The sequence below is a fragment of the Sarcophilus harrisii genome, chromosome 1 (genome assembly GCF_902635505.1).
Source record: "Sarcophilus harrisii chromosome 1, mSarHar1.11, whole genome shotgun sequence".
In the NCBI taxonomy this organism is placed as follows: Eukaryota; Metazoa; Chordata; class Mammalia; order Dasyuromorphia; family Dasyuridae; genus Sarcophilus; species Sarcophilus harrisii.
In genome coordinates, this window is record NC_045426.1 from 656,299,079 (window position 1) to 656,322,495 (window position 23,417).

The 23,417-nt window shown below is 38.7% G+C and overlaps 1 protein-coding gene across 11 annotated transcripts in view; it reads left to right on the top strand.

The window, feature by feature from the left end:
* The window catches only part of PIP5K1C (phosphatidylinositol-4-phosphate 5-kinase type 1 gamma), a 130,816-nt gene that overhangs the window by 96,757 nt on the left and 10,642 nt on the right, over positions 1 to 23,417 (top strand). For 8 of the 11 annotated variants that reach the window (XR_004231219.1, XR_004231220.1, XR_004231218.1 and 5 more), the window contains exons 9-16: positions 759 to 842; positions 1,536 to 1,584; positions 9,190 to 9,274; positions 12,437 to 12,763; positions 16,868 to 17,006; positions 17,241 to 17,273; positions 20,138 to 20,242; positions 22,161 to 22,293. Coding sequence is in view for 7 of the 11 variants with exons in the window: in XM_031947871.1 (XP_031803731.1) it covers positions 759 to 842; positions 1,536 to 1,584; positions 9,190 to 9,274; positions 12,437 to 12,763; positions 16,868 to 17,006; positions 17,241 to 17,273; positions 20,138 to 20,242; positions 22,161 to 22,293 (955 nt within the window). In the remaining 4 variants the exon portion in view is untranslated. Of the gene's footprint in view, positions 1 to 758; positions 843 to 1,535; positions 1,585 to 9,189; positions 9,275 to 12,436; positions 12,764 to 16,867; positions 17,007 to 17,240; positions 17,274 to 20,137; positions 20,243 to 22,160; positions 22,294 to 23,156; positions 23,210 to 23,417 lie in introns of all 11 variants that reach the window. The other 3 variants (XM_031947877.1, XM_031947878.1, XM_031947873.1) reach the window with 2 other exon arrangements.

Here is a 23,417-nt window from a genome sequence, read left to right on the forward strand (position 1 = left end):
ATGTAGCCATAAAGATAAGGCTAATTCTGGAAAGCATGTAGAAATCAAACTCATTGTGTTATAGCGTTTGTGTGTGAGAGAAAGACACAGTCACTGACTAAGTCATTCTTACCCTTGGAGCCTCAATTTCCTTACTTTAACCTAAGAAGGTTGGACTAGATGATTTTTTAAGGTCCCTTCCAACTCTCAAGAATCTGTGCTTTATGCTGAGCTTCTCCAAGTATCAATTACATCATATGTCAGGGATAACGTCTGCCCATTCATCTGACAGGATTGTTGTGACCAAACAGGATAATAGATCTCAATTTCAAAGAGTCTGCCATCCTTACTTTGGAAGTAGTGGCAGGAAATGATATAACATGTAGAGAGCCATTTGTGGTAGATCATAAAGAATCTGGAATGCAACAGATTAATAGATACAGTCAAATCTCCTGAGGATTAGACCCAAAACACCTTAGGTAAATTTATCCTTTGTCTTCTCCTTTCCCCTTAATAGGAACCTTGCTTTCCCAGAGGCTTATTATATGACAGATGGCCCTGGTAAGGAGGAATGAAGTAATTTCTGGATCTGGCTTCCATTATCAATTTCTAAACCTGCTGTCATCCTCTTTGGCATTACCTCTCAAATAGGGAGGTTGATTTCCATGAATGCAGCTCTCTGGCTTATAACTATTCCTGGAACCTTTTTCCTGAGGCTCTAGTGCCACAGGTTGCCTATTCTAGCTGGGGTGGCCACTGATACCTACCTCTTTCTCCAGGATGGGTGGGATCCCAGCAGTGAATGGCCGTGGGGAGCGTCTACTACTACATATAGGAATAATTGACATCCTGCAATCTTACAGGTAGGTGCTGAAGCTCAGTTTTCTTTGAATTCCTTTATTAGGGATCAAATCAAACCCAAATTTCTGGATGAAGTTTTTTGATTAGAATTTAAATCAGATCCATGTTTAGCCTTCATTTTAAAAATCAGTTTCTTTTTAGTTAATTAGCATTTTAAAAAAACCAGATAATTTTCCAAATTCAGGACCCTTTTTTATACTATAGTAATCTTCCTTCTTGGTCTCTAAAGCAAGGCTTTCAGAAGAAGCAGAGCAAGAGAGGTGAATGTGAATTTGAGAGGGAATAAATGGGATAGTGATGACCATACACCAGATCTCACAAGGAAGTCGAGAGTGAGTGGGCGAAGAGGCAGCATGCCAGCTCTCAGAATGACCAACAGATGGCAGCCCAAGAAAAGAGTTGGTGTGGGTGAAAACTTTCATAGGGGTCATTCAAGCATCTAGTCAATTCCAGATTCCTCTTCCCTACAGCAAAGCCAGTTTCAGAAAAAAGAAACATTCTGTGAGCACAGTTACCTATTTATTGAATGACTTTTTTGCTTTCTTTCTCAAGGAAAGATTAACTTTGGCCTAAGCTAAGGAAGTTATTTAAACAATAAGAAATAGTAGAGATGCTTTATTTCTCAAAGAAAACTAGTATAAAGGGCTGCATATCTCTAGTGTATTTCTCTGATATCATTGATGATTTTTCTTTAGATTCATCAAGAAGCTGGAGCACACATGGAAGGCTCTTGTCCATGATGGGGTGAGTTTATAGGAAACTCATCTTGGTAACACAGGTGATAGTATGCCCTGGACCTCTCAGTTTAGGCTCTCTGCTCCATTCCATTTTGCTCTTCAATCTAGAACAGTCAAGACAACCTCTCAGTACAGGTAGATCTTAGCTTCTCCTTCCCTTTTCAGTTTTTTCTTACTAATTTATGATAGCTCCCTTCTTTCAATGGCCCCACAGGTCCACTTGTCCATGCTGCCCTTGTGTGACAAAGCTCCATCCCTCAGACCCTGCTTATCCTAAGCAAGGACACCATGTTTAGGACCTTTCCCCTGGTCAAAACTTGCTGTCAGTTAACTATTTAAAACAGTTAGATAAAGAAGAGAAACAGGTTTTATTTCAAAAGGGACATCTAATCGATAGCGCATGCACAGAGTAGGGGAACCAGTAAAGTGAGAGATCTAAAAACAGTGTCACAAGGGTTGTATGAAAAAGGGAGAAGACTGTTTTCTAGATTGCTCTGTAGAACAGAATTAGAACCAGTAAGGAAAAGCTGCAGGGAAACAGATGCTAGCTAAATAGAAGGAAGAACTTTTCCCTATAATTACAGCTGCTCAGCAACTGAATGAACTGCTTTCTGACACAACAAACTTTGTCAGTAAAGAAGCCAAGCAAAGTCTGGAATTTTGTTGAGGGGATTCCTGCATGGGATGGGTGGTTGGACTGGATGCCCTCTTAAGTTCCCATCTAACTCTTACACTCTAAGATTCTATGTTTAGATCATAAGATAATGTTGATGACTGACATGATAACTGAATGGGTTATCCCTTTCCGTGATATTTCTATCTTCACAGATTGTTAAAAGTGGAAGGGACCTTTGAGGTGATAAAGTCACAGAATCTCAGAGTTGGAAGGGGCCACCTGAGGTCATCTAGTCAAACCTATACTTGAGTAAGAATCCTCTCTACAACATCCCCAATAAAGTGACCAACTTCCATGTGAAGAGCTCTAGTGAGGGGACACGATACCTCCTGAGGCATCCCATTCTACTTTTGGACAACTGTACTTACTTATAAAACCATATATTTCTAGCTAGAAGAGACCTAGGAGCCACCAAACCAAACCCCTCATTTTGTGCATAAGGAAAATGAGACCCATAGAGGGTCCCACAGCCAGTAAGTATCTGAGGCAGAATTCAAACTCAAGGCTTCCTGACTCCAAGTCCAGCACTCTATACATTGCATCATTTGGCCAGAAGTGAGGATGGCAGGAAATCTTTGCTCACAGAAAACTTAAATCAACTTCTTTACATTGCTCATCTATTATTTCTAACTAATAACACTTCTATATCAGGGCTTCTTAAACTTTTTCCACTCATGACTGTTTCACCTGAGAAATTTTTATGTGACCCCCGATATATAATTATATAAAATGAGGATACAAATCAAATACTTACTGGTAATATATCATAATTTGTTCACACACACAGTTGCACGACCCCTTGTGGAGTCACAACTCACAATTTAAGGAACTTTGTTCTACATGATAAACCTTCAGATACTTGAAGACAATTTATCTATACTGTCTCTTTTTTTCTAGACAAAATATCCTCAATTCCTTTAACCGATCTCCCATGGCACAGTACCTCTCATTATCCTTATTGCCCTTCTTTCAGACATTCCAACTTATCCAACAATATCCTTCTCATTTAGGGTTCCCAAAACCAAACAAAATATTCAAATGTTGTTTGATTAAGACAGAGTAGAGGGAAACAAGTAATCATTTCTGTTATGGATACTTAATGCATCCTAAGATTGACTTGGAATTTTGGGTTAATGTGTCTGTGTTAACTCACTTTGAGATTACAGCACGGTAACATTTTTATGAACTGTACTATCTAACAATACTTCTCCCGTTTTGTACTTACAAAGTTGATGGTATAAAAACTCAAATATAAGATGTTAGCAGTGTAAGGTCCACCCCCTCATTTTATATATCAAAAAATTCAATTCTGAGAGAGGGAAGTGGTGTTTTGTTTTTTTTTTTTTGAGGTCATAAAGTGACCTAGTGGCATAAGTAAGACTAGGACATTGATCTTTTGAATAATTATTCAGCATTTTGAGTCATGAATTTAATAAACCATTTATTAAGCACTTACGATGTGCAAGGAATATCCTGTGATAATTGCTGGAGATATATAAGAAAGCAAGACAATTTCTGCTCTCAAGGAGTTTACATTCTATTGGGGAAAGTTAGCACTTAAAAGGAGAGCTATATAGGGGATAGAGTTTAGTAAAATTGAAGTGCACGTGGTGTGGCTTGAAGATGAAGAAGCTCAGGGTTTACCTTGCAAAGTCCTGGATGAACCAAAGGTCTGAGGCCAGGATATTATGAGGAGAGGGAGGACATTGAACACAAAAGGTTAGAGTGCAGGTGACATGGTTTGGAAGTGACAGGGAGGTGACTTTCCTTGCATGCAAGGAGTGAATTTTCAGTGGCAGATTTCAGACATTAGTAAATGACTGATAAATGTGGTATTTTTCAGTACCTGGGACCCCACACATCACAACATGCTGAAGTTTGTATGTGAGGCATCCCTCCCTGCCCTTTGTGACCTGTACTGGCATGCTAAGTATTTACAAAAATGGAATACTGATTCTTCACCCCTCAAAGATTCACCCGCCAGGACACACATGTTCAACTATGTCATTCCCTTGTTTGGAAGCTTTAATGAACCCTAACCTTTTTACTTCTAGAACAAAATACAAACTCCTCATCCTAAAGTTCAAGGTTCTTCATGGTTTATCACCTCCATTTGTCTTCTTACTATCTTTACTGTCCTTTATGAACTCTTTATTTTAACCATATTAGACTGGTAGCTATTCCTCAAATTTAGCCTTCCATCTCTCAGCTGTGTAGAATTCCATGAGCCACCCTGAGGGCTGGATGCCTTCTGGCTCCCTCTCAGGATCCTTGTTTTCCTTTCAGGCTCAGCTCCCCTACCTTTGGCTGACACCTTCTCTCTCTTCCCCTCCCCTCAGTTTAGTGCATTTCTTATCTCCATGTTTGTATAAAATAGGAGCTTTTCAAAAGTAGTTTTGTCCTTGTAGCCTAAAAAACAGCAGATGCTCAGGAATTGTTCAAATGAATTCCTCTTTGAGGTAGTGAAAAGCCTGTTGGATTTAACCTAGATCCCAAGGACCTGAGTTCTAATCCTGACTGCTGCTGGATAATCTCATGCCCTTTGGCAAGGCAGTTCATCTCTCAGCCTTAGTTACCTCTTTAGTAAAAATGAGAGACTTGATATAGAAGATTGCTAAGGTACCTTCCATTGCCAAATCTGTGAGTTTTATGAGACTTAGCTCTAATACTCACTAGTTCTGACTGCAGATAATTGACTTAACCTTTTTTGAGTCTGTTTCCTCTCCAGAAACTGGAGATAATGAATGATATTTGCATTGCCTATCACAAAGGACTGTTCAAGCCTTAAAGTATTATAGCAGTGGTTCTCAAAGTATGGTCTAGAGAATCCTGGGGATCTCTGAAACCCTTTTAAAGGGTCTACAAATTCAAAAATAGTTTTTATTTCCAATATGGTAAATGTCTATTCAGATAAACATAAACGCATTGGAGAGATCCTCAATAATTTTTAATAAGATAAAGATACTGAAAACAAAAATTTGAGAACCACTGTATTATAGAAATGAGAAGAGTGAGGCAGACCTTTCAGGGTAGTGTTCCTCCAAGGCCTGGTCTAAACTGAGATACAGAGTGAGGATCCCACAAAGGAGCTACCCAGTGGGGTGACATTGTGCTCCAAGGGCTTTATTGCTTCATCTGAGGGAGAGGAAGAGAGGACATTGCCTGAGGGCCAAGAGGCACTAGTGCCTGGAAGTGGGCTGAAGTCAGGAGACTCAGGTCCACAACTGCCTTCCCAAATGCACCCCAGAGAGTCATCTTACCTCTCTGGCTGACCTGCAGGTGCCTCAGGAAAAATGAAGGGGTTGGAATCAGTGATCTCTAAAGGCCTTCCCTCTCTAAATCCTGTGACTTTTCAGTTGGAGGGCCAATGATTTTATAGACATAGAGGCTATGAGAATTTTTCTTCTTGAACGATGACTTCTTTTGCAACTGAAAAATCTCAGTTTTGAATGGTTTTACAAATTTTTTTCTATAAACATTTAAATCAAATTTATTTCTACAAAAGTATGAGTTATGGAATTTGATGCTAATCTTTATTTTTTTTTAATTTAATAGCCTTTTATTTACAGGATATATACATGGGTAACTTTACAGCATTAACAATTGCCAAACCTCTTGTTCCAATTTTTCACCTCTTACCCCCCCACCCCCTCCCCTAGATGGCAGGATGACCAGTAGATGTTAAATATATTAAAATATAAATTAGATACACAATAAGTATACATGACCAAAACGTTATTTTGCTGTACAAAAAGAATCAGACTCTGAAATATTGTACAATTAGCTTGTGAAGGAAATCAAAAATGCAGGTGTGCATAAATATAGGGATTGGGAATTCAATGTAATGGTTTTTAGTCATCTCCCCAGAGTTCTTTTTCTGGGCATAGCTGGTTCAGTTCATTACTGCTCCATTGGAAATGATTTGGTTGATCTCGTTGCTGAGGATGGCCTGGTCCATCAGAACTGGTCATCATATAGTATTATTGTTGAAGTATATAATGATCTCCTGGTCCTGCTCATTTCACTCAGCATCAGTTCGTGTAAGTCTCTCCAGGCCTTTCTGAAATCATCCTGTTGGTCATTTCTTACAGAACAGTAATATTCCATAATATTCATATACCACAATTTATTCAGCCATTCTCCAACTGATGGACATCCATTCAGTTTCCAGTTTTTAGCCACTACAAAAAGGGCTGCCACAAACATTCGTGCACATACAGGTCCCTTTCCCTTCTTTATAATCTCTTTGGGATATAATCCCAGTAGTAACACTGCTGGATCAAAGGGTATGCACAGTTTGATAACTTTTTGAGCATAGTTCCAAACTACTCTCCAAAATGGTTGGATTCGTTCACAACTCCACCAACAATGATGCTAATCTTTAAAGAATTTAGGTAAAGCCTATAAGAATTTAATAGAATGAACTTATCAGCTTCAACTTTAGGGATTCCACACACAAAAAAGAACGTGCTGCCACAGAGCCAGGTGAAGGACCAATATTGTCTGGAGCCAGAGTATGCTGAACTCCAGGTCATTAAATCTTTCTGATCTGATGGTTCACAGATGCTACTTACTTTGGATAAAACAGGGTCAGGAAAGCCTCACTAGAACCATGTGGGCTATCCAGGCAACAGAGCAGTTTCCAGGGTTCTAGTCTCTACTTTGGAAACTTTTTAAAATATGGCTAATGCTTGCCCATCTCCAATCCTGATCCAGTCCAATCCACAACAATCTGTCTGAAACTATGGGTAATATCTCTGTCATCACATTTGCCAGTTCTTATGGTTTATCTGTTTTAAATGGCTAGAACTCAAGATTGACCGCTAGCCATGTGCTTTCTGCCTCTTTATTTATATTGGATATGTTTACTTTTATTTATTTATTTATTGAGTTTGTTTTTAACTAGGGTTGTTGGGGTTTTTTTGTTTTGTTTTTTGTCCTTCTAGTCCAAAGATCATTCTCTTTGGCAGAGAAGACAGAAGCAAATTAAAAGTTTAATAGCTCTTATTTATATCTGTTAACCATTATCCTGTCTACCCTAAGCAGTAGTCCTATCCTTTCTTGAATCTTTTTGCTCTCCTTAACAGCCTTCATTCCTTCTGAATTCTAGTGTTCCTAACATTCTCCTAAGATTAAGCTATACTGTAGTATTTATTACTACTTCTCTTATCCTTGTTTCCATCTTGTATATTTTTTATCTGAATTAATTGGTGGATTTTCTTCACATACACACACACACACACACGTTCACTTTAAACATCTTCTTGTTAGAATTATTTCTCTATCTTAAATATCTCATTCTTGAGAGTTTCTGATCCTTCCTCTGATGACTTTCCCTATAAAATTTTAGTCCAGAAGATCTGCCAAACCCTTTGAAATTTGTTTTCCCAAATCTGGCATTCATGTCATATTATTAATAGTTTTTTTTCTCGTAACAAAAATTTTAAGTGCCCACTTCCTTCCCAAGATTCTAATAATTTCTATTCTAGCAAGCAGTTTTTGTTGGTGAGAATAAGATCTAGCTTAGAAATTCCATTCCCTTCTTGGTCCTTTCAGCTTTTGATGAAATGATCATTGAAACTTTGTCATTAGTCATGATGAAATATCCTGCTACTTCCAGAGAGAGAACTTAAGAACTCTTTTTTTTCCCTCCCCAATATGGTTAATATGGAAATATGTTTTGCATGACTTCACATGGATATATTGCTTGCTTTTTCAATGGGAGTGAGGTCTAGAGGGAGAGAATTTGAACTAAAAATTTCAAAATGAATATGGTAAAAAAAAAAAAAAAAAACTTTGCCATTAACTACTTGAGTGATCTTAAACTAGTTTCTCTTTTCTTTTTTATGTTTTTCTTTTCTCCTCTGTAAAATTAAGAAGTTGAACCAAGTTTCCATTTAACCTTGAAAAATCTTCTGATCACATTTTCCATATGAACTCTCCAGAAGAAAGAGGAGAGACATAGAAGACAATGTGTAGCAAGCATGTAGCTGATAGAGGTGACTTTGAGACATAAAATAGTATTTGAGAATAAATTAGAACATAATGTCATCCCTTAAACATTGATGTTACTACATGTCCTGAGACCTTCTCTCCTCCCTCCCCCCCCCCAAAGAAAGCTGCAAGGAACAGTGTTTTCATTTATATCATTGGGTTAATTATGAACACTAAAATATAGGTTTCCTTTGAGCCACTAAGATAAAAACCTAATCAGAATGTACTCAAGTGCTTCTAGTCTCTGGATATTATAAGAAGTAGAGCAGTTTCCAAGGAAAATTATTATTAGTATTATACTAGAAAGGGATTTCCTGGGGCAATTAAGTGGTACAATGGATAGAATGCCAGGCCTGGAGTTAGGAAGACTTACCTTTCTGAATTCAAATTTGACCTCAGACACTTACTAGTTATGTGACTCTGGGCAAGTCACTTAACCCAGTTTGCCTTAGTTTCCTCATCTATCAAATGAGTGGAGAAGGAATGGCAACCCATTCTAGTATCTTTGCCAAGAAAACACCAAATGGGATCACAAAAAGTTGGACACTACTAAAACAAAAGGGATATGGCAAGGATGGGCTCCAGTGAGCTAGTACTCAGATCAATGGAGTCTAGATTTTAGAGCTTATTATAGAGATTCTCTAATCCACTGTACCTCTCTACCATTACTACTCATTTTTGCAAATAAGAAAAATCTACAAAATACAAATAAGAAAAACAAGGTCCAAATAGTTTAAATGACTAACGTTAAATCACATAGGCAGTACAAAACAAAGCAGAAATTTAAACTTAGATCCTTAGAATCAAGAGCTTATTCTACTCTGCCACAATGTGTAAAGAATGTTTTCAACAATTTTCTTTTTTTCTTTCTTTACATCCTATCTATCCCACCTTCGTTTTCCTTTTTAATATAAATTATCCCTTGCTTTTTCCCATTTCTAGGACACTGTCTCTGTGCACCGCCCCAGCTTTTATGCTGAGAGATTTTTCAAGTTCATGAGCAACACCGTCTTTCGGAAGAACTCCTGTGAGTATGTTTCAGACAAAGATGTCTGGCCCAGCTCCTTGCCAGGGATTGGTAATTTTGATAGAAGGAAAAAAGAAATTTGAAAGCAGGAATTCTATGTCAGAAGAAAAAAAACCTTCTTCCCTCGCAAGAATATTTCCCTAAGAAATAGGAATGAAATTCATTTTCATTCAAAAGAATCAAAATTCCTTTGCAGCCATGATCCTTGAGAAAATCACCTACATTGTTAACCTCTACCACCTAACTTTACAGTCCCTTGCAATTTCCTACTCCCTTGCATTCTGTCTTCCAACCTCATCCCTCAACTCTGCTCTCTTTAAGACTATTAGTGATCTCTCAGTTGCAAAATCCAATGGCCTTTTGAGCCCCAACTTCCTTGACCTCTGACTTTTTTTGGATACTCTCTCCTCTTTTGGTTTCTTGAGCGTTACTTTATCCTGCTTTTCTTCCCATTTGGTTGACCATCCCTTCTAAGCCTAATTTGTTGGATTATTAACTTTGTCCTGCTTCCTAATCATAGACAGTCAAAAGCTTTGTTCCTAACCCACTCTCTTCTGTATATTCCCAATCATGAAATCAACCAACTACTTATTGAACATTTCTACCTGAATATCCCATAGGCATCTTAAAGTCTATTCATCTAAAACTAAATTCTTTTATCTTCCCTCTCCACCAAACCTGCCCTTCTTCCAAGCCTCTAATTTCTGTTGAGGGTATACTCAGGAACCCAGGTTTTCAAATTCAGCCTTGTCATTCACCCTCTTCATACCCTTAGTACTTTTCTATGGATAATCAGTTGCTAAGTCTTATCAATTATATCTCCACAACATTTCTCTCATTTGTCCTCTCTGTCTGTTTCCTTTCCTCAGTGGTAAAGTTGGGATAATAAAAGCACCTACCTGGCAGAGTTGTGGTGAGAATCAAATAAGATAATATATATAAAAGCTGCCTAGCCTAGTTCCTGGCGCATAGGAGGTGTTATATAAGTGCTGATCTTCTTCCTTCTTCCAGCTACCCCAATTCAGATCTTCATTACTCCTTGACTGGACTAAACTAGTAGCTTTTTAATTATTCTCCTGATTCCAGTCTCTCCTTTCTCTAATCAATTTTCCACAAAGCTGCCAAAATAATTTTCCTAAAGTACAGGTTTAAGTATGTAATTTTCTTGTTCAAGAATTTCATTGCCTCCTATTCCTTTTAAGATAAAATACAAATTTCACTTGAGTATTCAAATCTCTCTGGTATCTGTTCAGATGGATTTCACATTACTCTTCTTCAGGCGTACTTTCCCACCAAACTGGCCTACTTGGCTGTTTGTTCCATCTACTCAGAATTCTGGCTTCTGCCTTTACATGGGCCGTCCCCTACACCTAAAATGTGCTCTCTCTTCATAGCTGCCTCTTAGAATCCTTAGCTTCCTTGAACTCAGTCTCAATTAAGTGCCACCTGATCCAAGAACCTTTTCCGATTCTCCCTCATTGTTAGAATTCTCTTCCTCCACAAGAAAGTATTAATTGATATTAGTAATATCCTTAGTTAATATTAGTATTCTCTTCCCCCCCTCCATACACACACATTGTTAATATTCCCTTCCTCTTGCCTTTTTCCAGAATCCCCCACTCTACCCCTAACCCCAGTAGAATGTAAGTTTCTTGATGATAGGAACTTTTTGGATTTTTTTGTCTTTGTAACATCAAAACTTTCATATACAAGCTTCAGGACCTCTCGTGTGCATTTCACATAGTAAATACTTAAATAAATACTTATTGAGTGCATATCAGAAGAAGAGCACTGTATTGAGTCAACATCTGGACAGACATTCTATTTCTTCACTAACTTACTGTATGGCTTTGAAAAAATTACTTTCCATTTCTGGGTCCATTTTTAATATCTGTAAAATGTACGAGGGAACAAAGGTCTCTTCCATCTTTTTAAGATTCTAGAGGAGAAAATTTATTCTTCAGTCAACATTTATCAAGCAACTACTGTATAGTAGGCACAGTGCTAATCCCTGGGGACACAAAAGACAAAAATAAAAAGGAGTCCCTGCTTTTGAGGGCTTTACATTCTACTGAATGTTATAATATTTACACTGATGGACATAATGTTATATAGAGGCAAATTTCAGTTCAGTAAAGCCCTATCAATATAAGTTTCCAGCCAAAAGCTAAGTGATCCCTTACTGTGTAGGTTGTACAGGGGATGAACTCTAAGGTCCCTGCTAAGTGAAACACTTGTAACTATAAGTATCTTGTATATCAGCATACATACATATGTATTCATATATATAAAAGCACACACATAAAGATATGATTGATAACAATACAAGTGTAGATGCTAATTGACAAGTGAATGAGTCACATAAGGATTGCAACAGTTTAAAGGGAAAAAAAAACAGGAACAGATTAAGAATAAGGGGTGGTTGTGCTATGAGGCACAATACACCCTTATAGTTACAAGAAGCAATCTCTTCAATGTATTAAAATATAAAATAGTACCAAATATAAGATGTCTTATAATTGAATTGATTTTAAAACATGTCTATAATTTTAAAAGTAGAACTTGAAGGTCTCTCCAACTTGGAGACCCTGGTATATAGCCTTCCCTTTTGCTACTATGTTATTACCTCTGGAACATTAACATGAGTACATTGGTCAAAGGAGGCTTCATGGAGAAAGTGAGGATATAAACTGTAATTGGTAGATTAGGAAGAATTAGATTATAATAATTGACATTTATATATGAATTAATATTTACAAAGTGCTTCCCTTCTCATAGCTCTATGAAGCAAGTAGTGAAAATATTATTAATCCCATTTTGCAGATTAGGAAACAAGGCTTAGAGAGCTAAAATTAATTTGTCGAGGCCACTAGAACTTGTATTTAAACCCATCTGTTGATTCCAAGACTAGCACCTTGTTGCTTTCCTCAAATAAAGAAATCTGAAAACTGAAAATCTTGGGCATAGTGAATGGTATTGAAACTGGGAGACAGTGAGGAGTATTAAGGAAACCAATTTGACTAATACAAAGTTCACATTGAGGGAGAAAACTAAGAGATAAAGTGGGAAAGGTTATTTTGGTTTTGGTTTTTAAAAGATCCTTCATTAGACTTTAGTATCATGACTTTTCTGCTTACTGTGCCTCATTTTTCTCCAATCAAGCTCTGAAATCATCACCATCCAAGAAGGGTAGAACCACCTTGCTGGCAGCCAAGACTTCTGGACCAACTGCTGCCTTCTCTGCTAGCCAGCTTCCTAATGAGAGAGAGGAAACGCAATATGACTTACGTGGAGCCCGCAGTTATCCCACGCTGGAAGACGAAGGTATTAACATCCTTCCCTGGCCTAGAATAAAAAGCAATCAAAACTACTATTTTTCAGAACTCTCCCCTGGACCAGAACAGCAGGATCAGTTGAAACTAGGAGAGACTGAGCAGCATGTACAGCCGTATCCAAATCTGGCCAGAAAAATACAGACCCTGACAGATGGTAGGGACCTCAGCAGCTTAGTCCAACCCATATATGAACAGAATGCTACTGCGACCTACCTGACAAGTGGTCATCTGCCCTCACCTTAAAGAATTCTGAGGAAGGGGAGCTTCCCCACCCCTGAAAGCAGCCCAGCCTACTCTGCGACAGCTCCCCAAGTCCTCCTGTTCCTAATTTTGCATTTATTAAGCATTGACCATGTGCAAGGTGCTGTGTTTAGTGCTGGGAACACAAATGGGTCATCAGGCGCCCTTGCCGATGCTCAAAGTTTCCAGGCTAGTTAAGAGAAGGAGGCATGTGTGCAATTAAGTAAAGCACAGAAAGAGTCAAATGGGAGGAAAGAGCTCTAAGTTAAGGTCCAGAAACCTATAGACAGAAGGTCAGCTTGCATTTCTTAAGGGTCATTGTGCCCTTTCCTCTTTAAAAAGCATTTTGTGAAAGTAGTGTGTTCTTTCCATTGACAGTGATAGGAACTGAGGTTTGGCAGGGATTTAAGGGACTTGCCCAAGGTCACACAGCTGAGGGAGAGAGGCATATGTCTTCTCCCCACCGTATCAGGCTGAAGAGACAGAGCCTTTTCATTTGGAGGGCACTCAGGGAAGGGCTTTTAAAGGACAGAACATCTGAGGTGGGTCTTCAAAAGGGAAAAAGTTGAGAGGGGAAAGATAAATAACTCATTCCAGGCACGGGGTACCCTGAGCAAAGCTGAAGATGTGGGAGAGCAGAAGGGGAACAGAAAGGAAAGACAAAAAAAAGAGAAGTCAGAAGTAACTAAGGTCATTTAAAAATGTAGAGAAAGTGGGGGAAGAAACAAGATTAGGAGGGAAGATTGAGTTCATTTTGGTCCTCTTGAGTTGGAAGTGATTCCTATGGACCAGCTGAAATGTCAGATTCCCTTTTAATGAAGAAAGTGGGAACTAGAAGTACAGATTTGTGAGTCATCTGCATTACAGCTCTAATTGTAACCAGGATTAGATGACCAACAGAAAAGAAAGAAAGAAAAAGGCCAGGGGCACAGACTTGGGAACACCACAATTATTGGATGAAAGGAAAATAAATATCATGGTACAGTGGGGAGAGCATTGGAATTGAGGCCACAAGACCTGGGTTCAGAACCTAGATTTGGCACTCACTGCTTACATGACCTTGAGCAAACTACTTAACCTTTTTGGCCATCAGATTCCTTACCTGCTGAGGGGGTTGGACTATAATCTAAAATTAAATCATCTCTTAGGTGCCCTCTAGCAAGTAGTTTTAGGAGCCAGCCAAAGAAATGGAATAGGAGTCAGGTTCCAAAAGAAGTAGCTTAAAATCCTGCAGTGAGGATGAGGACTGAGAAGAAACTGTGTATTTGTGATAAGTTCATTAAACACTACAGAAAAAAATAGATTCAGTGTCAAATTGGAAACAAGTGCCAGATTACAGAAGGATAAGGAGTAACTTGATTAGTGGTAAGAAAATGAAAACAAGTGTAGTCAGATCTTTCTAGAAGCTTAACATGGAGTAAAGAAGAAAGGACAGTAGCTTCATGGAGTTGAGAATTTTGGTGTGTGTGTGTGTTTTTTTTTAATGGTTTTTGGTGTAACTTCAGCTACTTAATTACACATAGTGACAAGTACAAACTATATAGACAAGTAATTGTAGACCTCGATCAAGTAGCTATAATGTTCAGCTTTGTCCTAATTAGACCCCAGTTATCTTCCTAAAATTAAGACTTCCTTCAGGATGTTTCCACCTATTGTCGTGAATCCAGCTTTCCTTTAGTTCCTGGAAATGTTGTCTTGGCTCTTTGAAAAGTCTGTAATTAAATGTAGGAATTTGTATTCCTTGATTCTGATTATCTCTTGACAGTGGTTTTGTATTTGTTTTTTGTTTGTTTGTTTGTTTTTTTCATTAAGGAGGGGAAGTGAAAAGAAAATAGATTTGAATTTTTAAAAAATAAAATTTAATTTTTAAAAAAGTCTATAATCTAGAAGGAATTGTTTTATTTTGGTTTTTTTTTTTTGGGGGGGGGGTCTGTTCTTTTTGGTAAACGAGATAAAGACAGGTTTTCAGGCTGACCAAAAGAAGCCAGCAAAGGAAGAAAAACAGGATGCATGGGGGAGTAGATAATTAATGGAATAAGATTCTGTGAGAGGGACTAGATCAATGGCATCAAGACAGAGAGGCCAGGGTATCCACCTCATCATCTCAGACTGGAAAGGAAATGGTATCTGGGGCCAATCTCAGGATAGATAACCTAGGGTGGTCTTAGTGTCTTTAGGAAAGCAGATTAAAAGTAAAAAGAGGAGTGAATTGAAGACCTTGAAAAAGGGTTTAGAATATAGACTTTGTGGTGCAAGTGATTATAGAGTCAATGAGAGATGAATTTTTAAATTGCCATGTAGTGGTAGGCACCCAATTAAGATTAATTTAAATTTGCAGGGATCCTAGTCATCAAAATAGAAAATGTGCAGGGGAACAAATTTGGGGAGAAATATTCTAGTCATTTCAACAAATGAAGCACTTAACTTGATGAAAGTTGCATTGTGTTTTTTCAAGAAGTATCATGAAGGGCCACCTTTTATACTTAACCTGATATTAACTGTCTGATCTTACCAGCTGCTAGAACCTCTCTCCATCCTCCCAAAAAAATTACCTCATATTTATTTTGTAATATTTTGCCTCCTTCAATAGAATGTAAGCTTCTTGAGAGTGGGGATTTTTCATTTTTTGCTTTCAAATCCATAGTCCTAGGCATTAGGTGCTCAGGAAACGCTTGTTTGATTGAAAGGAAAAGAGAAAGTACTTGTATGGTAGAAAAGATTGAGGAAAGACTTTTTTTAAGTTACAGAAACCTATACATTTTGACGAGCAGGAGATGAGAGAGAGAGAGAGAGAGAGAGAGACTGACTGACTGACTAGATGCATGAGAATAGAGTTTAAGATAGCTCTTGTAAGGTGCTAGAAGATGCAAAAAATGGAATTGACATTACCAGGGAATAGAGGCATCTCTTCCTGACAAGGCAGGAAAAGACCAACCCCCCCCCCCCCCCAAAAAAAAAAAAACGGGCAGATAAGGGAAAATGAAATGACTTTCATCAGTTCTGTATGCTTCAGTTTTCTTATCTAGTAGCCTTCACCTCACAGAGTTATGAGAATCAATGAGAAAATGTATACAGAACCTTTTTTTTTTTTTTTTTGTCAATTTAGCATTATAAAAATGGTCACCTGTTAGCTCCAGTGTTCTGAGTATGGTAGATAACTTAATTCTTTGTGATAGAAGGCTAAATCACCTATTTATAAGAAGAAAGAATTTAGGTTTAGAGGAAATAGTATTGTTGATAAAATTATATAAGGAATAAGATAGTAAGTCAATAAGGATAAAGGATTACTGAGCTAACATGAGGGCTCCATTGAGATTATGTACTGTAAATTTATACTAAATCAAAATTTTGTGACATAGTCAATCATGTTTACCAGAATGAGAGTAGAGAAATAAAATGGTGATTTACCTTTAGGGAAAGGAGTTTAAAGACTATTGGACAGAGATTCCTTCAAGTAGTAAATCATGAGGTCAGGGCTTGGTAAGGATTGTATAAGGCAATGTCATCTAAGTAGTCAAATGAGCAATTTTTAAAAGTAGTCTAGGAGAAGAAACAGCCAGGGCTGGAAGAGGGATTAGGGAAAGTTTCATAGAAGAAATTAGAATTAAGCTGGACTTTTAAAAATGGATTACATACTGTTAGCCACAGTGAAGAGATGAATGGATTACATAGGGAGAACAAGGTGAATAAAATCAGATATACCTGTAAGATGTGAATAGAGTAATTTGGCTAGAGTAGAAAGTATATTAGAAGAACAGTGGGAGATAAGACTAATGGAGACCATACTGTGAAAAGCTTGAATGGCAAACTGAGAGAATTGATCTTTTTTTTCCCTGTAGGCAATCAAAGAGGGGGGGATATGTGCATGATGGGGCATGGGGAGAATTGTTGGAAAATTTTGGAAATGCATTCTTGACAACTCTAATGGTACCCTAGGAAGGAGGATAAAGAGAGTTAGGTGAACCTATTTTGTTGGATAGTAATTTCCTTTTCTTCCATCTGGCTATGGTCCCTGCAGGCAGACCTGACTTATTGCCCTGTACTCCTCCATCATTTGAAGAAGCAACTACAGCCTCCATAGCTACAACTTTGTCATCTACATCCCTCTCTATCCCTGAGCGATCTCCTTCTGAGACCTCTGAGCATCCTCGATACAGGTAAGAGCAGCTTGCTTATCTAGTCCATAAGATAGCTGATGGCTCCAATTGCTCCTGCCAAGGACAGAATATGGAGAATCCATTCTTCTCCCCTATGTGGTCAAACTCAGAGTACACAAATCGCTTATTGGACCCTTTTCTGAGAACAAATAAGCAATTATCCACTGGCAGTGAAGGTGGGAAAATAGGAAACTTGTGGGCCAAATGAATGAATTTGTTAATCTGTCTTCACAGGCGCCGCACACACTCCTCTGGTCATGATACCCGGTAAGATCCCTGCTCACCCTTATAACAGATTCCTTAGATATTGGGACTCAAATGTTGACTTCTCCATAAGGGTTGGGAATGATGGTTCTAGGCAGTTTTGGTCATTTTGTCTGGCCAGGTTTACCTGACATTGCATCTTTCTCTGAAGTGGGAAAATTGTCATTCTAAGGCTGCAGAGTCACCAAATTTCAAAGCTGATAGGGACCATAGTGGCCATTTATTCCAACTTATACCTAAACAGAAATAGTTTTAGTACATGTCCTTCAATCCTCGTTTGAAGACCTCAGTGATGAGAAAACCACTTCCTCAGTGGAGATAATCCATTATACTTCTGGATAGCTATAGTTGTTTTAAAAAAAAAGTTTCTTGTTATCAAGCTTACATTTGCTTTTTTACAACTTATACTCATTGCTTCTGGTTCTGCCCACTGGTACCAAATAAATAAGACTCTCTCCCAAATGATTGTTCATCAAATACAGCTCCTGTTTTCCCCTACCTCTGCTTTTCTTTAACTAATCATCCTGTTTCTTCAATTAGTCCTGTGCAGCTTGAAGATATTAGCCATCCTTCATGCCCTTCTTTGCACACTCTAAAAGTTATCAACAGGGTGCCTCTTAAAATATCACATCCAACCTGAACACAGTTTTCCTGTAGTCTCATTGGAGTACCTCATTATTAGTGGGTGTTCAACTTCTTGTAACACAGCCCAAGATCACAAGGGCTTTTTTGATTGTTAATCTATGCTACTGACTCATACTAAATGTCAGCCTACCAAGACTCCCCAGCTATTTTTCAGATGAACTGCTATCTAATCATCCTCTCATCTTGTTGGGGAGTTTTGAATTCACATGTAAGACTTTTACATTTATCCACACTATTAAATTTAATCTGACAAACCTTGATGCAGCTCAGTGCTCTAGATATTTCATGCCTCTTCAAATCCCCACCTTGTCATCTAGTGTGTTAGTTATCCCACCAGCTTGTTGTCCTCTGAAGTTTGATAAACATGTCATCTGTATTTTTATCCAAGATGAAAATGTTCATCAGTGCGAGACTCAGCCCAGATCTCTGGGAGACTCCATTAAAGACAATCCAAGTTGACATCAGACCATTAATGGCTACTATTAAGGCCCAACCAACCAACAAGTTCAAATCCTTCTAGCTGTCATCTGGCTCACATCTGTTATATTTTCTACAAGAGTAGAATATGAGACTTGGATCAAAACCTTTGCTAAAATCTAGGTAAACCAAACGAGTCTCAGGAACTCTTGTCAAAAAAAGGAAATTCATTTTGTCAGGTTTGACATGTTCTTGATGAAGCTCCTTCTGATCCCTGCTTCATTTCCTACATGTACAGGAACCATTCCTTTAACAATTCATTCTAGAATTTTCCCAAGAATCAAAGTATAGTTCATTGACCTATAATTTGCAGATTCTTCCCTTTTTTGAAAGGACAGGAGCTCATTTGCTAGTTATTTCAGTGCCTGAGCAAAGTTATCTTTGTCTGTTTTGAATTCAGCAAGTACAGGTGGGTTCTGTCATCTTATCTTCTTTTTCATCTTGGGTATTAAATTCCTATTCATTCCATTATTTCCAGACCAAAGATCATTCTTTGAAAAAAAAAAAAAAAAAAAAAGAAAGAAAGAAAAATTGAAGAAAGCTAAGAATCGAGTATCTATCCTTTCTCTGTACTTGCAGTAAACATCCTGATCATCACTGTATTCCCAGCAGAGCTTAAAAAACAAAAAAGTCTAATCCTTTTACCATCCTTAGCTTTTCTTTCCAACTTCAGTTCATCCTGAGCTTCATCATTACTGATACATTCTTTACCAGACTGTACCATGCTTTTGTATTCAATTGCTCTTATTGCTCATGCTCTCCATGTCTTTTTAACATTTCCATTAATTATTGAACTCTCTATGTGCCCATATTACACTTTTTAGATAAATATCTTTACAGTTGTGTAGCAAATGTAGCTATTCCAGGTGTTTTTCTATCTCTGTATTCTGTAAGAGATCTTCTGATTCTGACATTTAAATTGCATGCATTCTGGCAGAATGGTCCATCATGATGTAAATCTTAAAGATGAGCAACATTCTGACTTCTCTTAGGAGTTATGCATCACTTTTTCATTCATTCATCTTGTCTCAGCTTTGTTTCAATTTTTAATCATTGCATTTGCCATCTAGTAAGATAATAAATTGTTATAGCAAGTTTGTGAGCTAATGTAGGAAGCAGGATTTCCTATATCATCCTAAATTTTATTTGACAAAGTTTCAGAAACTTCCTCCCATTTGGAGATTTACTCATCTTACCATCATTGTTCATGATTTTATAGATTTCCAGCATTGTCTTTCAGCCTTTATCCTTCTCTACTAAAGCCCTCTTAATTTTTTCAGTTTGTTCTCATATAATGTTCTCCTGCATCAGCCTTATCTTTCCACTTCACTCTAATCTTTTAGACATGCAATGACGTGGGTCCTAAGGATCTCTTTTCCTGAACTAAATAGATCCTTTGTGTGCTGTATTATGAAATTCCAGCCAGGGCTCTAGTGACTATAGTTCAACTATTCCAGGACTGTCTGCTTTCTGAGAGAGCCTCTGCGGCCTATTCACAGCAGGTACATTTTCACCTCAAGTCAGATCCCTTCATTAGCTGGAGAAAAGGATTCCTCACTTCTTTTCTGGAATAGTTGATAGATCCAGCTATCTGATGATAAAGCTCTGATGAGCTTTGGAACCCTGAAAGGGAGGGGGAGTGGCTGGCCTTCGAGGAAAGAGGAGAGGTCCCCTTCACCAGGGCTTGTTTATTTGCACATGCATGGGAGAAAACAAGAAGATGTGGTCTCCCTCTGGCCTTCCAGATCCCATGATGAGGTCCATGTGGAAGAGGATCTCCAGCAGATCACCGTTGAAGTTGAACCCAAATGTTGTGTTGATGGCATCGCTCCCAAAGAAGAGGCTAAAGGGTAAATACTGGGTTATTACCAAGGAACTGGCAGAAAGCCAATGGCTCCACAATGGCAGAACAGTGCTAGGAAACCTTCATTCCCCTCCCCACAATAAGCAGTGATTGTGGGTCTCAGGAACCTCCCCAGCCCTCTTATCCTCCAAAACTGCACCCAAACGGGGTTCTCCCTCAAGTGGCAGAGTTGTAGCACCCAAAAGATCCAGTATCCAGAGCAGAATGCTTTTTAAAAATCAAGCAAACTCAAATTTCCCATTTCAGCATTGTTAGCTTTCTAACTAGCATTTGAAATTTTCTTTCAGGACAATATTAGAGAAGGTTAGAAATTAATTGGTCATTTGTTGTTTAGTCATTTTCAGTTCTTGACTCCTTTTAGGATTTTCTTGACAAAGATACTTGAATTCTTTGCCATTTCCTTCTCTGGCTTATTCTATGGATGAGGAAACTGAAGCAAAATAGGATTAAGTAACTCACCCAGGGGCATACAGCTAGTAAGTGTCTGAGGCCAGATTTGAATTCTGGTCTTCCTGAATCCAGACCTGTCTCTATCTGCTGTGTCACACAGCTGCCTTATATCAGGAAAAAGTCTGCATAGTATAGTTTCTAGAAAGAGTCAATCAGAAGACCAAGTCTGAGCTTGGTAACTAGCCATATATGATCATGGGCATGTCAGTGTCATCATGGACATATGTTTTTATATCTGTAAAATATCCACCCTGTGTGTCTCAGGTGTGTTATGAGAAAAGTACTTTGTAAACCATAAAGCCTCACATGAATGTGAGTTATAGTTACTATTCACTGGCAACCTTTACTTGAGTGACTCTCACATAGACTCAGGGAGTTCCCATGGTCAAAATTATTTTCATAATTACATAGACATTATTACTGTATTACCTATATGTATGAGACTTTATTCATCTACTACTTCAACCAGAGCTACAGATCACAACAAATTGAATGTAGAAGCAGATATAAGAATTTAACCTTTTACTATTAAGCCAGATATTAAAGAGATTGAAATATATATATAAAATTTTCATTGTTTTTTTGTTGTGGAAAATATAGTTATTTCTAAAAAGTATTGTTTCTGTGAACAAATAATAGGCTTATTGTTTTTTAAGTATTGTCCATTTTAATTTCTAATGGTAAATAATAATAAATATAACCACTTAAATGAAAGCTCTTAATAATTTTTAATAGCATAAAGAAGTCCTGAGATCAAAAAGTTTGAGAAGTCTCTGCTTTAATCTGATGCCCTTTACTGTCCACTTATAGGATGCTTTTGGTTAGCAAAATTTCATGCCATTTATTGGCATGATGAAAAAGGAAAAACAAATTTTGGCTTAGGAACCAATCAGATCAACAACTCTATGTTGTTAATCATAACTCAGCTACATCTTACACATTCCAGTACTATACACATTCCCATTTGTCCCTCACCACAAGCCTTTATAGAGATAATGTGCAGAACATTGGCCCCATTTCACAGATGAGAAAACTGAGGCCCAGAAGGGCAATGACATATTCAGAAGCCTAAGTGGTGGAAGTAGGACTTGGAATAAGAACTGAGTCTACTAAGCATGAAGCTAGGCATTGGGTTACTAAGAATCAGCAGTTACTGTCTAATTGAGGAGAGGAGGCTTACTTATAGAAATAGATTATAAGTGAGTGATAGACTGTAAGCCCAGTGGGAGTTCAGAGAAGAGTACTTAATGACAAGTTTGTGCAGGAGTAGGACCATCATAAAGGATGGAGAGCAAGAGGAGCAGCTTGGAAGTGCAGAGATGCCCTCCTCCACCCCCCACCCCACCCTGCTCAGGCCCACACTCATGGGTCAGCCCATCCCCACCCCCAGGCAGTGCATCCCTTCCCTGCCAGTTCTTGCTCTGCCAGTCATATTTCCCACCTCCTGTATACAGGGAAGAGGCTTCTTCTGCCGGCATTATGGTCACCCCTCCGACCACCGTGGAAGTGGAAACCACCAGCCAGGCCTCAGAGCCAGCCAGCCAGGCCTCAGATGAAGATGAGGCACCTGTCACAGACATCTATTTTGTAAGTCTCTGTTGTGTCCCCGTCGAGGACCAGCTTGTTTACTGCTCTGCCCTCCCCCCACAGTCAGGAAGGGTGCTTTAAGAAGGGAGTTCTAAGGCCCTGGGTATCCATATCCTGCCATAAACACCATCAGTTATTCAAAATCCACAGCAAAAGGCCATCTTCTGAATGGGAACTGCCCTGAGGGGTCCTTTCTGAGGCTAAAAGCACCTAATATTTCTGAAGACATATGCCTATGAAGAGAGGTTGGTGCTATATTAAAAGTTTAAACAGCACAACTGGTGCTTTGTCAGTGAAAAGGGTCCCCTTTCTCCAGACATTAAAAGTATTAGTCCAGGTTAGCTCTCACTGAGGCAGCTCTCTGATAGATGGGACATTGGGGCACGCTTGGAGACTCCAGTCAAAGCTGAGTCAGACCTGTGCTTCCAGGCCCTTCTGAAAAGAAGCGTATAGCACTCACTGACCACCCCATGCTCCTTAAGTAAATAAATAACAAGGGTCAGGGTGGCAAACATGAGACATTGCAAACTCTGAACCACTCAACTCCAGTGGTTTGGAGAGCCTGCAGACTTCATAAAGCAGTTTGTGAAACTGCTAATTGACCGGCTCAACCTCTTCATTGGGGAAAAGCAAATTCACCTGAATCTAGTTAAGTAAAATCAAGTGGAATGGGGTGGGGAGGGGGGAAGGATGGATTATGGGGAGGGAGTAATGTGCTTCTATTAAAAGATCTTAAGCTATCAGCCACATTATATTGCTGAAACTCAGCCTCAGGTCACTTCCTTCAGGACATCTTAGGAACATGGTGTGGTGAGCTGTTTGCCAGCAAGCCCCTTGACCAATTCTGTTCCCTTTCCCTGCAGGCAGATGCATTAAACGATACCAAGGAAGCCTAGTTCTGAGACCAAGGGAGTAGGTGAGGTGGTCTCTGGGTGGCAAGAGAGAGCTGGGGTACCCCAGGGCCAGGATCCCTGGGGCAATTCCTCACAGCTGCTAGGGCATCTTGATGACAATTGGGGAGGAGGGGGGCTGTGTCTAAGGGAATGTTGCCTGCTCCTGGGAGTCCAGCCCTGGGCTAGAACAAGATTTAAAAAAAAAAAAAAATCATCTGTCCAAAGCTGCCC